General features: G+C 37.9%; 1 protein-coding gene across 3 annotated transcripts in view; it reads left to right on the top strand.

Annotated features, from left to right (window-relative positions):
* The window catches only part of Fchsd2 (FCH and double SH3 domains 2), a 268,069-nt gene that overhangs the window by 226,983 nt on the left and 28,679 nt on the right, over positions 1-12,407 (top strand). For all 3 annotated transcript variants that reach the window (XM_003463457.5, XM_003463456.5, XM_063256542.1), the window contains one exon: positions 8,994-9,155. In XM_003463457.5, coding sequence (XP_003463505.2) covers positions 8,994-9,155 — 162 coding nt within the window. The remainder of the gene's footprint in view (positions 1-8,993; positions 9,156-12,407) is intronic.

A 12,407-nucleotide genomic window follows, 5' to 3' on the forward strand; every position in this document is an offset into this window, starting at 1 on the left:
TTGCATTTCTGGGAGTTCTCCCAACACAGCTTCTCCATCTTCAGGTGGTCACCCTTCTGTGTATCTACAAAACAAAAAAGAGGGATATGTTGGAGCCATTGAAGCTGAATACTCATGCAGGACTGTGATGTGGCCCAGGAATGAATGAACTGAAAATGAGGAGATGCCTCAGCGACCAACATACGACATAGCTAAGGCCACCTAGATACTTTCTGTGGGATAATTCTCCTTAAGTAGCATCTTCTGTTGTTCTGAGGGAGTCCTTGTACTTCTCTCATGATCCTGTTCAGGTTTCCTCCATTGTTCAGAAAACTCCTGCCAGCAGGAGATGGCTAGCAGAGTTATAAGCTCTGCCAAGGATCTCACTCTTCCTTCATCCCTGGAGATCATGTTGTGTGTCTCATTTCTTTGAGCCTTTGCCATGCACCTGTTTGGGAGTTTGTGGGTTTAGGAAAAGACTCCAACAAGAAACCTAAAAAGTATCTGTTTAAAGACTGAGCACTGAAATCAGGTGTTCTTGAATGATGACAGCACCAAATATTAAACCTGTTTAAGAAAATTCAAGTATACAGAAGCTGTTCTTTCCCACTTTATTTTTTTGGTTCACCACTGCCAAATCCTCTTTCGAGACACAACTTTCCTCATAACAATGATTTCCACTGAAATCAATGACCTACATATGAATTATTTTCTGGAGGACACAGATATGCATGTTTTATGATATGTCTCCACCAACTCATGCTGATGACAAAATTAACACTCCAGAGCCATCCTGGGCCTAACTGGGGAAAAGGGAAACTAGTTTACCCTTCCTGTAAGCTGGTAGAGGCCATATGGGTCCTGGGATGGGAAACAAGCCAATGTGCCCATCTCATGAGTCTGTGGAAGACATTCTGGTCCTCAGTGAAAAAACAAGAAAGTAGCTTGCCTTTCCTTTGAGCGAACCAGTGGATTGCTGTGAGACAGCACCAGAATCACCTCCTTGAAACCCCAAGCATCTGGCTGGTTTGGAGGACAGGCTGTATTAAAACAACCTGAGGTATTAAAACAACCTAATCTTCCTATTATTTGATTGACATTATAGGCCTAAGGCTAGTAGTCTTAAGCATCTGTTAGGAGCATAATAACATGCGATATAACAAATATGAGGGATTTCCTTATGTCTTGTTTTTGAAATACTGTTCTCACTTTTTTGCTCCATTTTATTGTCTTGTTTTTTTAATATTCTATTTTGATTGGTTTTATTCTGTCTTGTTTTCTTTGATCTTATTATATATGTTGGTAAGTACAGTAGTTCCTTTTTTTTGTACTGGGGATTGAATTCATAGCCTCACACTTGCCAGTGCCACTTATGCCACTGAGCTAAATCCCCAGCACCTGTGGGCAGCAATTTTGAAGAGAACAAGGGGCATTTTGTTAACCATTGTTGATTTCCTATTATCCTGTTTTGAAATCCTGTAGCACTTGTGGTCAGTGTTTTGTTTTGATTGACTTCATACTGTTTCATTTGGTTTTATTTTCTTTAAAATGAAAAAAAAGTAATAATCCAAAAGCAAGAAAACCTGAGTAAAATTTGTTTGAAGGCATGTCTGTAATGTATCTTTACATTGGTTATCAGAATGTTGTACTTATATATAGCCTATCTGAAGTCTTTTATTTCACCTTCCCATCTCTCTTTGCCGTCTTCCATCATTTCTCCATCCTGTTTCCATGTGTAAAATATCTCTCATTTTCCAATTACTGACCTGTTATTTTTTGTTATAAAAGTAAAATTAAACAGTATTTATGTGAGTAATGTCATTCTCCTATATATAGCAACTGCCTGACTATACAAGTGCATATGGATTTCATCATCCTTCCTATGTTTCTAAGTAAACCTACAGATTTTGACTCCAATGACTAGAATCCCAAATTATGGTTTAACAGTCAAACTGTGACCATGAAAATGGAAAGCCACAAGTGTGCAGTGCAAACATGTGATGATCACAAGCATATGAGTTCAGTGCCTGAAAAAACTATCAATTTCATCAACCAAAAACTTTGATGAAGGGTGGCCTGTATTTTGAGGTATCAGCTTTGCTCTGGTATATCCAGGAGGTGTGTTGAGGGACATGGAAGCAGCCAAGGTAACCATGCTCCCTGTTTATCCACATGTTAAGTCTGTCAGTACAGTAGGAGCTAATAGGAAAAACTCCAACACTAAAAATTACAAGGTTCAAATCAGGTGCCATCACAGCACGATGAAATTTCATGCCACTATGACCCACTGTTAGTCTCAATTTACCTCAGAGCTACTGTGTGACATCACATCATGAAAAGAAAAATGAGTAAAATGGCAAGTAAAACATTCAGAGAAACACAATATATTCACTGGGAACCAGTTACACTATAATTCGAATAACCATTTCAGCATCAAGTAAAAATCCTTGCAAAGTTTGTCAATTAAACTTTTGCTAGGTATATGAGTTTGTAAAAAGCTATGAGTATTTAATTACTGTCTACTGTTGGAAGTATACATTGGGTACATGGAGTCATGTTCATCATTTAAGGGGGCATTACACTTTTATTTTAATAGAGAGGCACATGACTCCCACATTACAGGCTTGTAACAACAGAAGAAAAGACAGAAGTTGTCTGGATAATTCACAAGACACACCACTTTGCTAAATGACAAAAAGTATGTACATTGCCCAAGAACAACTACTCTTGCACGCAAATATCTAAATCAAAGTTTTCTTGAAAACATTTTATCTTACTCACTACGTTGGTTTCACATGAGATGTGAATGAACCTGAAAAGGAATAAACCTGGAAGAAGAATACATTATTGAAAGGGAAATGCCTTTTTAAGTTGTTCAGTATATACTCTAGAAAAGACTTTGTGTGTTTATGGTAACAGGGATGAGACAGAAAGACAGTGTCTAATGTCAAAGTCAACACAAGTATCACTAGATAGACAGCACTAGGCCACATGCATAACCTTGACTTTTAGAAAACTACTAAGGCTGAGGAAGCAGAAGAGTTCATGTTTGAGACACTGTTCCCCAAACCGGTTTGATTACATGTCAGTATTTGTAGACCTGTTCATAGTCTCAGAGCTGTTTATCTACTTGTCCTTGTGAAAATACATGTATAGTATCAGTATTGTCTTTTCTACTTTATAAGGTGACATAAAATGAGTCATGGATGGTCACAGTGTCATATTCAAAGATTTGGGTTGTAAATGCTTGTCTTAATCTGTAATTTTGCTGCGGTCTGGGTCGATTACATCTTCAAAATGAGGCCGAACTGGAGCTGGCAGAGAAAGAGCAATCAATTTCCCTTGGTGCAGACTGGACAGCCATCTTCCCTATAGGTGGCCTGCAACTAGAGATAACACCAGCAGAACAGTGAAAAGTGCGAAGAATGAAATGCTTCAGAGTTTGGAGTGTTAGACTCATAAACAGAAGTCAGAAGAGGCAGAAGCCACACATTGAGTGCCTTTTTCCTTTCTCAGGTTGTGACCCTAATTTCCTTGGGTGTTTCTACACAGTTTTGATTTTGACATGCATAGACTTATGGGTGTGATTCTCTAATCTGTATGCATGAAATATTTGTTGTCAAGCTCAGAGATAGATTCTTTCTTGTAGTTTCTGGAGAAAGATGTGATGAATTTTACAGTTTAGTGAGAACCTTAAAGTGACTTCAGGTAAGGGTCTTCTTCTAGTACATATTAGGGTATAGGACGTTACATTTTGCTGGTGGGAAAAGAGAGTACCTGGCCATGGTCAGCTCCCAGTTTTGAAATTTTTACTTCTTCTTAAATTGTCACCAGGATGCACTGTGGCACACCATTTCAGCAGTCAGTTTCATCCTCTACATGGAAAAGACATTTACCTATGGAAATGTGAATATTTTGGTGCAGCAGGTGGCTTTCTTCTCACTTTTGATTCTTATGTAGAATACTGGTGCTGAAGGAATGTAATAGATGTAATAATAATTAGTATCTTGATTTTATGTTTTCCTATTTTTTTAATAAAATTTGCCATAGACCAAAAAAAAAGAAGAAGAAAGAAAGAAAAGAAAAAGAATTGAAATAAGGCAACAGTTGCTCAAATGAAACATTAATGATAATACTAACTGGTATTTAGATTTTTTTCAAGTGCCTGTTATACACATCCATCATCTGATATGTCTATTTAAAAAGTAGCCTGTAGTGTTATTACATTAGATTTTTTAATGTCATCCTTGTGTAACCACAGTGAAAATGACTATAAGATACATACATATACAAAAAAGAAATTGAGAAAAAAATTAATACATTTCATGAACAAAATCCACACAAAAGAAAACAGCAATGCTGAAGATGAGGGTCAAAAGTACTGTTAGACATATAAAAGACAAGTTAACAAGATGACCCAGGTTAACTCTCTCATCAGTAATTACCTTAAATGTAAATTAACCAATCAAAAGTTAGAAATTAGCAGAATGGGCAGAAAAATAAGATCTAAATATATGCTATCAAGAGGAGACTTATTTTGTATTTTTTCCCAATTTCAATACATTTATTTTTTTTTTATTTTAAAGAGAATGAAACGAAATAATGAGAATGATACTGAATTTCAAAAACCAGGAAGTAGAAAATTAACAATAGTTACTACACTGTACATTGTTAGTCTCTAAATAGTTGATCAGACTACCAGATATAAGCATGCAAAGTTATCAAACAATATAAGCACTAAGGTGTTTCTCTACTTCAGTTGCTATAACTTCAGAAATTTCAGATGTGTAGCTTCTAATTTCTTCTATGTCTGTCTCCTGGACATGTTCTGGGTGAGATAATAGGCATGCAAAATTACAATATAAGCCCTACATTGTTTCTTTACTTCACTTGCTGTCCTTTCAGAAATTTCAGGTGTGTAACTTGTGATGTCTTTTGTGTCAGTGTCTCCTGGACTTGTTCTGGGTGGGCTGGAGGTCTGAGATTACACCTTGCTCCTTCCTCTTGACATTTTCCTGTGTTCCTGTTTATCAGCTGGCTGCTGAGTCCTAAGCACTTCCTGCGCTGGCTGCCTGACCTGCAGTTCAGGGGATTGGGCTAGGAATCTGGGTTCCTCTGATCCGAAGTCCCCGAGTGATGGAGAGATGCAGGGCAGTGCCTCACCGATGCTTGCCCTATGGCAGGAGGGCCTTGGGATATAGCCTCCTCCCCTCTGGGCCCTTGGCCATGGGTGGCTTCTCCTCCAGGCATTGAAGGCTGGCTCATGGAGGTGGCATCCAGTCCCACTCTCAAGACCATATGTTAGATCAAAAACCAGTCTCAGTACGTTTATAGGGATTGATGTCATAAAGAGTAAATTCACTGACCAATCAGAACTAAATTGCAGATTAATAATTGATAACTGGAAAATACCCAAGTATTTGGAAATTAAGTTATTCAATCTGTAATCTATTGCTGCTTTTAAAAAAGCATCCCAGACTTTATGGCAAAAGGGATAGTGTTTTATTGCCTGTCAGGATTCTGAATATTTACTGTGCATATCTTTTACTAATTTTGTACAACTACATTTATTTAGCCAGAGGATTGGTTGGGCTAATCTGAGAAGGTTGGACCCTTTCTCATGTAGTTTTTCATCCCCAAATAAGTGAAAATGGGCTACCCTACATGTTGATGGCACATTGTAAGAAGTCAAGTCCTAATAGCCTTTATGGGTGAGGCTCTGCTCCTATCAAAGTTAATGAGGGAGAGAACTACTTTAGTACCAGAAGGCAAGATTGACTGGTTGGGACCATCAGTTTAACAGTTTACCACAATTATATAGCCTTGGTTAAATCATTTTTTTCCTCTGTGAAAGACAATTTATGATATAGGATTATTTTGTAAATTAAATGAAAAATGTAGTCATGTAGTTTCTAGTACATTTGATAAAAGTTATTTGGAGTGTTTTTTTTTAATACCCAAGATAGCTGGGCATGATGGTGCATGCCTATTACCCAAGTACTTGGGAAGCTGAAGGAAGAGGGTCACCACAAGTTCAAGGCCAGCCTGAAATAATGTAGCAAGATCCTGTCTCAAAAAAAATAGAAGATAATAAAGATAGAGTGGCAGATACTGTTATTACAGTTGTAGTCAAAAGAGACCTGACCTTGGAGCAAATGAAGTAGGCCCAAGTTAAACTTTAAAACTGTCAAAAAATTTCACAAACTTTGCTGGGCGTGATAGCTCATGCCTGTAATCCCAGCACTTGGGAGGCTGAGGCAGCAGAACTGCTTCAAGTTCAAGACCAGCCTGGGCTACAAAGTGAGCTCCAGGCCAGCCTGAACTGCATAGCAAGACCCTGTCTCAAAAAGACATAAATAAATTAAAAATAAATAAATAAATTCACAAACTCAGCAATAATTTGAACTATAGTGTATTCAACTCAAGGTAATTTATTGTATAAATACACTATAATTATATGTCCTAAAAGATTATTTTAGAAACTCTAAGGTTCAGAAAATGATTTGGCTAAATAGTATCTGAAATGCCATCAAGTTTACAGAAAGTGGGCCAGGGATATAGCTTAGTTGCACCAGTGCCATCTGACAAGCACAAGGTCCTGAGTTCGATTCCTGGTACAAAAAAAAGGTTTACAGAAAGCTGTGCTTTGAAAATTTTTAGTCAGTTGGGACATCATCAAAACACTAGAAAATTCTACATTTAAACAATTCTACATTTAAAATATGGACAGCTGGCCACACAACTATAATCCTAGAACCTGGAAGGCTGAGACAGGAGTATGCTAAGTCTGAGACCAGTCTAGGCTACATAGTGAGATCCTGCCTCAAAAAAAAGAAAAGAAAGAAAGAAACCTCTAAGGATTTCAAGAAAAACAAATGAAACTCTCTTCTCCCTATTCTTATTGACAACATGTATCATTTTTGTGATCCCAAAAGTATACAGGCATTTCTCTCCACCAGCGAGAAAGCAGTCAGTTCTGCAGTGAATATCAGTATTCTCTAATTTAATTCATTTCTGACATTTTGTACCTGGAAATAGTATCAGACTCTGCAAGTTGAGCGATCAGCCCGAGACTTCCCTTGCTCAGATGTTAATCACAAAGCCAATCTTCCAGAACTTCTAACTGTCTACAAATTGGGGTTCCCACAACCCTCCTTTGGACTCAATTAATTTGCTACCACAGTTCAGAGAAGTCAGAGAAATACTTACATTTACCCATCTAAAAAGATTCAAATAAACGCCAGAGGAAGACATAATGCATAGTACAAGGTCTGGAGGAGCTCTGGGTACGGGAGTTTCCACCCCCATGGAGTTGGTGTGTGTTATCCTCCCAGAACACGGATGAGTTCTTGGTAACCTTCATGCCATAATTCCCCATGTTCAGCTGTCCAGAATCTCTCAAAACCTGTTGTTTTGGAATTTTATGGAGTCTACATTACATAGACATTATTGAAGTGTGAACAACATAGAAAAATGACTGAACAAAAAAGGGTGTGAGCTAATACTAATAGCTTGAGTGGGAACACCCAACAGGGCTTCTGTATTCAGATATAGGCCTTTTTGCGCAGTATTCTTTCCTCCCAGATACAGCCCCAAGCCCCTTCTGAAATGAGGCCTTATGATCTACTATGAGATAAGGTAGCTCAGAGAATTTCACTGTAATCAGCTCTAAGACAGTAAGGAAAAATCAAAGTTATTTTTATGACCTCCTTTAAAAGATGAGAAATTCTAGTTCTGTGGCCTGTCTTGGAGAGAAAGGAGGGCAGGTAAAAAGTCAGAAATTTTACTTTCTGGGGCCTAAAACACCCCAATATTATAACAGACAACTGTCGTTTATCTTTGTTGTGCTGAAGCTGTTTCAGAACTTCAAAAACTAAGGACAACAGGCTAAATTATTTAATAAAAGATTAGGCCTATTGTTCTAATCAGGAAATAACAAAGGCTATAGAAGTTGTAACCTGGAAACCTCAAGGACAGAAACCAAAATATGTACCCAGTACTGTGTATCTAGTAGGAGATAGCAATGTTTAATTGTGAAACTGCAGTATGAGTTTGCAAATTCCATGTTCATCGGTTGTATGATAAAGTACTGGCAAAAATAAATCTTACAAAACTAAATTACTCAGTGTTGAGAAAATAAAATATACTTTGTTTCCTTGCCTTAGCAATTAAGTGACTTATATTTATGATTTCCAAAAAAGACATTGTTGCTTTCCCCTTTTCTTTCTTTAGCATTTCATTGCTAAATACATACTAGAATGGTGATGAAACATACACAAAGGAATAAAAGTTGGAACCTGCTAAATTTAAGAGAGCCAGGCATGGTGGCACATCCTATAATCCCAAAACTCTGGGAAGTGACACAGAAAGATCCTAAGTTTGAGTCCAGCAAAAGCAATTTAGCTATTTAGTGAGACCCTTTTCAAAATTAAAAAATGAAAAGAGAATTTTGATTTTTTTTTTTTTTAGAAAGATAATATCTTGCTCTGTGCCAGGTTAGCCTTGAATTTGCAGCAGTCCTCCTGCCACAACCTCCAAAGTGCTGGGCTTACAGATGTGTGCCACCATGCCTGTTTCAAAAAAGTTTTCTAAAGGATTGAGGACTATAGCTTAGTGCAGAGGCTCTGTGTTCAATCCTTAGGACCAGAAAGTGAGGGAGAAATAGGCCTTGTGCAGAGTGGGGCTGGTGTGAACAGTGTGAGAGCACACAGTGTTAGAAAATGGAGCATAGTGCTATGAAAACATAAAGCATGTGGGAAGAAATGAAAGGAAAGAATCCTGTCAAATTGTGAAAGCTGTTTTACTCCAGGTGAAAAATTAGTTAGTTCTATACTTAATATGTAGTCTGGAAATTTTTAAGCAAGAAAGTGACATAATGTCATTAATACACTATAAAATATGGATTGTAGAAGAAAGAGAAAAGCCCAAGTCTTGAGTTAGATAGCTAGTTGGGGAATAATTTAATGTGATGGAGAAATGGCCTTGATTTCTAACTCTTATTTTTATTTTCTTAGATAATTAAGTTGAAAGCAGAAGCCCGGCTTGACCTGCTAAAGCAGATTGGTGTTTCTGTGGACACATGGCTGAAGAGTGCCATGAACCAAGTAATGGAAGAACTGGAGAATGAGCGGTGGGCCCGCCCTCCCACAGCAACGAGCAATGGCACTCTGCACTCGGTATGGTCTCTTTTCTTGGATACGGTGGGCTTTTACCAAAGGGCCCTGTTCTTGGCTATACAACAGTTGGCCAAAATTTGAGTTTTATTCTTTTTTTTGTCTTTTTCCTTTTTACCGGTACCGGGGATCGAACTCACGACTTCCTGCTTGCAAGGCAGGCGCTTATGCCGCTGAGCTAAATCCTCAGCCCCTGGCCAAAATTTGAAAAGGTGATGTTTTGATTTTGGGTTAGATTTCTTGTTCAGCCTGTCACTTAAACAATGTAGGAAAAATAAAAGAAAGAATAAAACCAGTTTGTTGAGGTGGATTTTTCTGTGGGCTGGACATTGCCCCACATATGCTAGTAAAGTACGTTAACACTGAGCTACTGCGGTGGGATTTTTTTGTTTGTTTGTTTGTTTGTTTTTGTTTTTGTACCAGGAATGTAACTCAGGACCTCACACCTGGGGATTTTTTAATGTGATATGAAGGTACATCATTGCTAATTGGGTTCTCAGTGCCTCTACCAAACTCATCATTCATTCATGAAGTACACAGGCTTCTTGTCTAACAGTGGTAAAATAGAAAATTTATTTAAGTGTTTCTAAAGTCCTCAGAGGTCTTGCCTAGTGAAAATGAATGTAAACTTCTGAACGGTTGTAAAAAAAAATCTTAAATGTGAACCCGCCACAGTGTTACATACCTGTAGTGCCAGCTACTTAGGAAGATGGAGCAGAGGATCAGTGCAGCCCAAGAATTTGTGGGCAGTCTGAGCAACATAATGAGAAGCCGTCTTGAAAATGAAACAAAAGTTTTGGAGTGCGGTAAGAGCTGACTCCAAGGTGCCTTCGGGTTCCAAGGGTCATTTCATTCTAGTCAGAAGAAGACAGTGCAGGTGGGGTTTGACAAACAAGGCCAGGACACAAACTCTAGTTTTCTTACTTTCACATCAAGGGTTTTTTTCACTGTGATGTCATCTAGTTGAACTTTAGTTTGTCTTATTGGAAATCTGAGTACCAGAAAAGTTAGTAATTTCCACACTATTTCATAGGCAAGTAAGCCAAGCATGGCAGCATATGCATATAATCTCAGCACTTAGGAGGCTGAGGCAGGAGGATTGCCACAAGTTTGAGGCCAGCCTGGGCTACATAGTGACTTTAAGGCCAGTCTAAACTATATAGCATAATGCTGTCTCAAAAGAACTAGAAACCAAACAAAACATAACACATAGGAAAGTATACGGTGCATAATAGTCATACTAAAGTAACCGCTACTGCCACCTCCCCACCCATCACTCTTTGTTATCTTACTTCCTTAATGGTAATTATCAGTTGTACTTCAGTTCTTTATTTATTTTCTTCTGTTAATTGTCTGTCTTCCTCTCTAGAATGTAATTATCATATCTGCCTTGTTCACAGCTCTGTACAGCAAGGTACCAGTGCATATTAGGTACCTGATGAATATTTGTTGAAGAAAGAGATCAACAAAGATTTGAGTGGGTAGGTGAAAATCACAGCAAGTTAAAAGATAGCTCTAACCTCCTAAGTTCTCACCATATCCATAATGCCTATGTTTACAATTTTGCTAGAGAACTTAGCCAAAGTTTTAAAGCATTCCTGGAAGTTTTACAAATTTTTTTACATATCATTCTATTTTCTAATGGGTATACATAACAATCTTGACTTTGAGGTTAAAGGATTTATCCTGTTTTCATTAAAACAAAGTTCCTCTATGTCAAGGGATATTTTTTCTCATTGCATCTTTTAAAAGTCATAATTTCCATCTGCTTCAGGTTGCTCTGTGGTACCATTTGTGATACCATAAAAACAAATTCCAGGATAAGACTTCCTTGTGGCTGCTACAGCAACACTGTTTGCAACCACTCAAACTCTTGAGTGTGGTTGGGCTAACACCTTTTCTGACTAATCCCCAGAAGGGCCACATGTTACTTGACTTTGTGCTTACTTCCTGGTCACAAGTCTTAATCTGTCTGCTCAAAGAGTTTACAAGCTCAGAGAGCAGACAGACCTTTACAGATCTTACTGATACGTAACAGTGTATGACTGGACCACCATGTGATAAACTTGAAGTTGCTTACTTTTGACTCATCAGCACACATTGGAAAAAGTTTCTCTGAGTTTCTGAGAGAATATAATGTTAAATGCTTCCAAGGTCTCCTCCAACTTAAAAATCTCATAGTTCTGTGAAATATTATCAGAAAGCTCAGTACTAGCTAAACAAATAGGAAGGAAGTTTGCCCCAGGAAATAAATGTCACATGAGATACTCCTTAAAGAATTTTAACCAGAGATAAGAAGGAAGCAGTTGTGGCTGGTAGCCTGTGGGTAACCATTGGCCCATGTAGAGCTGTCATATCCTCTTGAAGAGGGCATTGTGCAGTCTCATCCTGTTTTCCTTCCATCCTAGGCAGTCTCATGGAGCCAGTATCTTCCCTCTTTCAGCTGAGAGATTATATTTGGAGGAAAATCTTCTAATAATATAAATAAAAGAGATACTCAGATACAAAATAGCTTAATGAAGCCCCAATAGTTAACCTTATAAATCACAACAGCAAAATAACAGTGAGGATTGTGTCTCTTCATATTGAGAACTAGCTGAGGGATATGAAGCAAAAATACTGTCTGGTGGCCAAATATTTTTCTTCCATTATAGATGCCAACAAAAGTATTAGTCATCTGGAAAACATGATTGGTATTACTGTTAGACAGTAACAGTGTGAGGAGTGCCCTATGAAAGATAATGTTTGTTGTTGTTTTGTTATTGGGGTTTGTTTTTGTTATTGTTGTTGTCTTTTTTTGGTGATAAGAAGGATTGAACTCAGGACCTTGTACATGCTAGGCAAGGACTCTACCACTAAGCTGCATCCCCAGCCCAAGATAAATGTTTTTAAAATATAAGTATTTCCTTTATAGAATAAGGAGCTATACATGGATATTAACTCTGTACCTTCTGTCTCATGCTGTGAGAAAGAATATAGAACTGGGAAGGTAAACAGAAAAGAATCCCAGAATATAACCACAGTGTTTTACAGAGAGCAGTGTACTGATACAAATACATAGTTGATGGATAACTGAAGCCTACAGTTTCCTATGATTGGATCACCAATGGCCCAGTCATCTTTTCTTTTCTTTCTTTCTTTCTTTTCTTTTCTTTTTTTTTCTTTTTTCTTTTTTTTTTTTTTGGAACCTAGGATTAAACTCACAACCTATGCCTGCCAGGCAGGTGCTTGTGCTGCTGAGCTAAATCCCCCATC

This window comes from Cavia porcellus, unplaced genomic scaffold (genome assembly GCF_034190915.1).
Source record: "Cavia porcellus strain 051 isolate PalLab524CR breed Dunkin Hartley unplaced genomic scaffold, mCavPor4.1 scaffold_9, whole genome shotgun sequence".
Classification (NCBI taxonomy): Eukaryota; Metazoa; Chordata; class Mammalia; order Rodentia; family Caviidae; genus Cavia; species Cavia porcellus.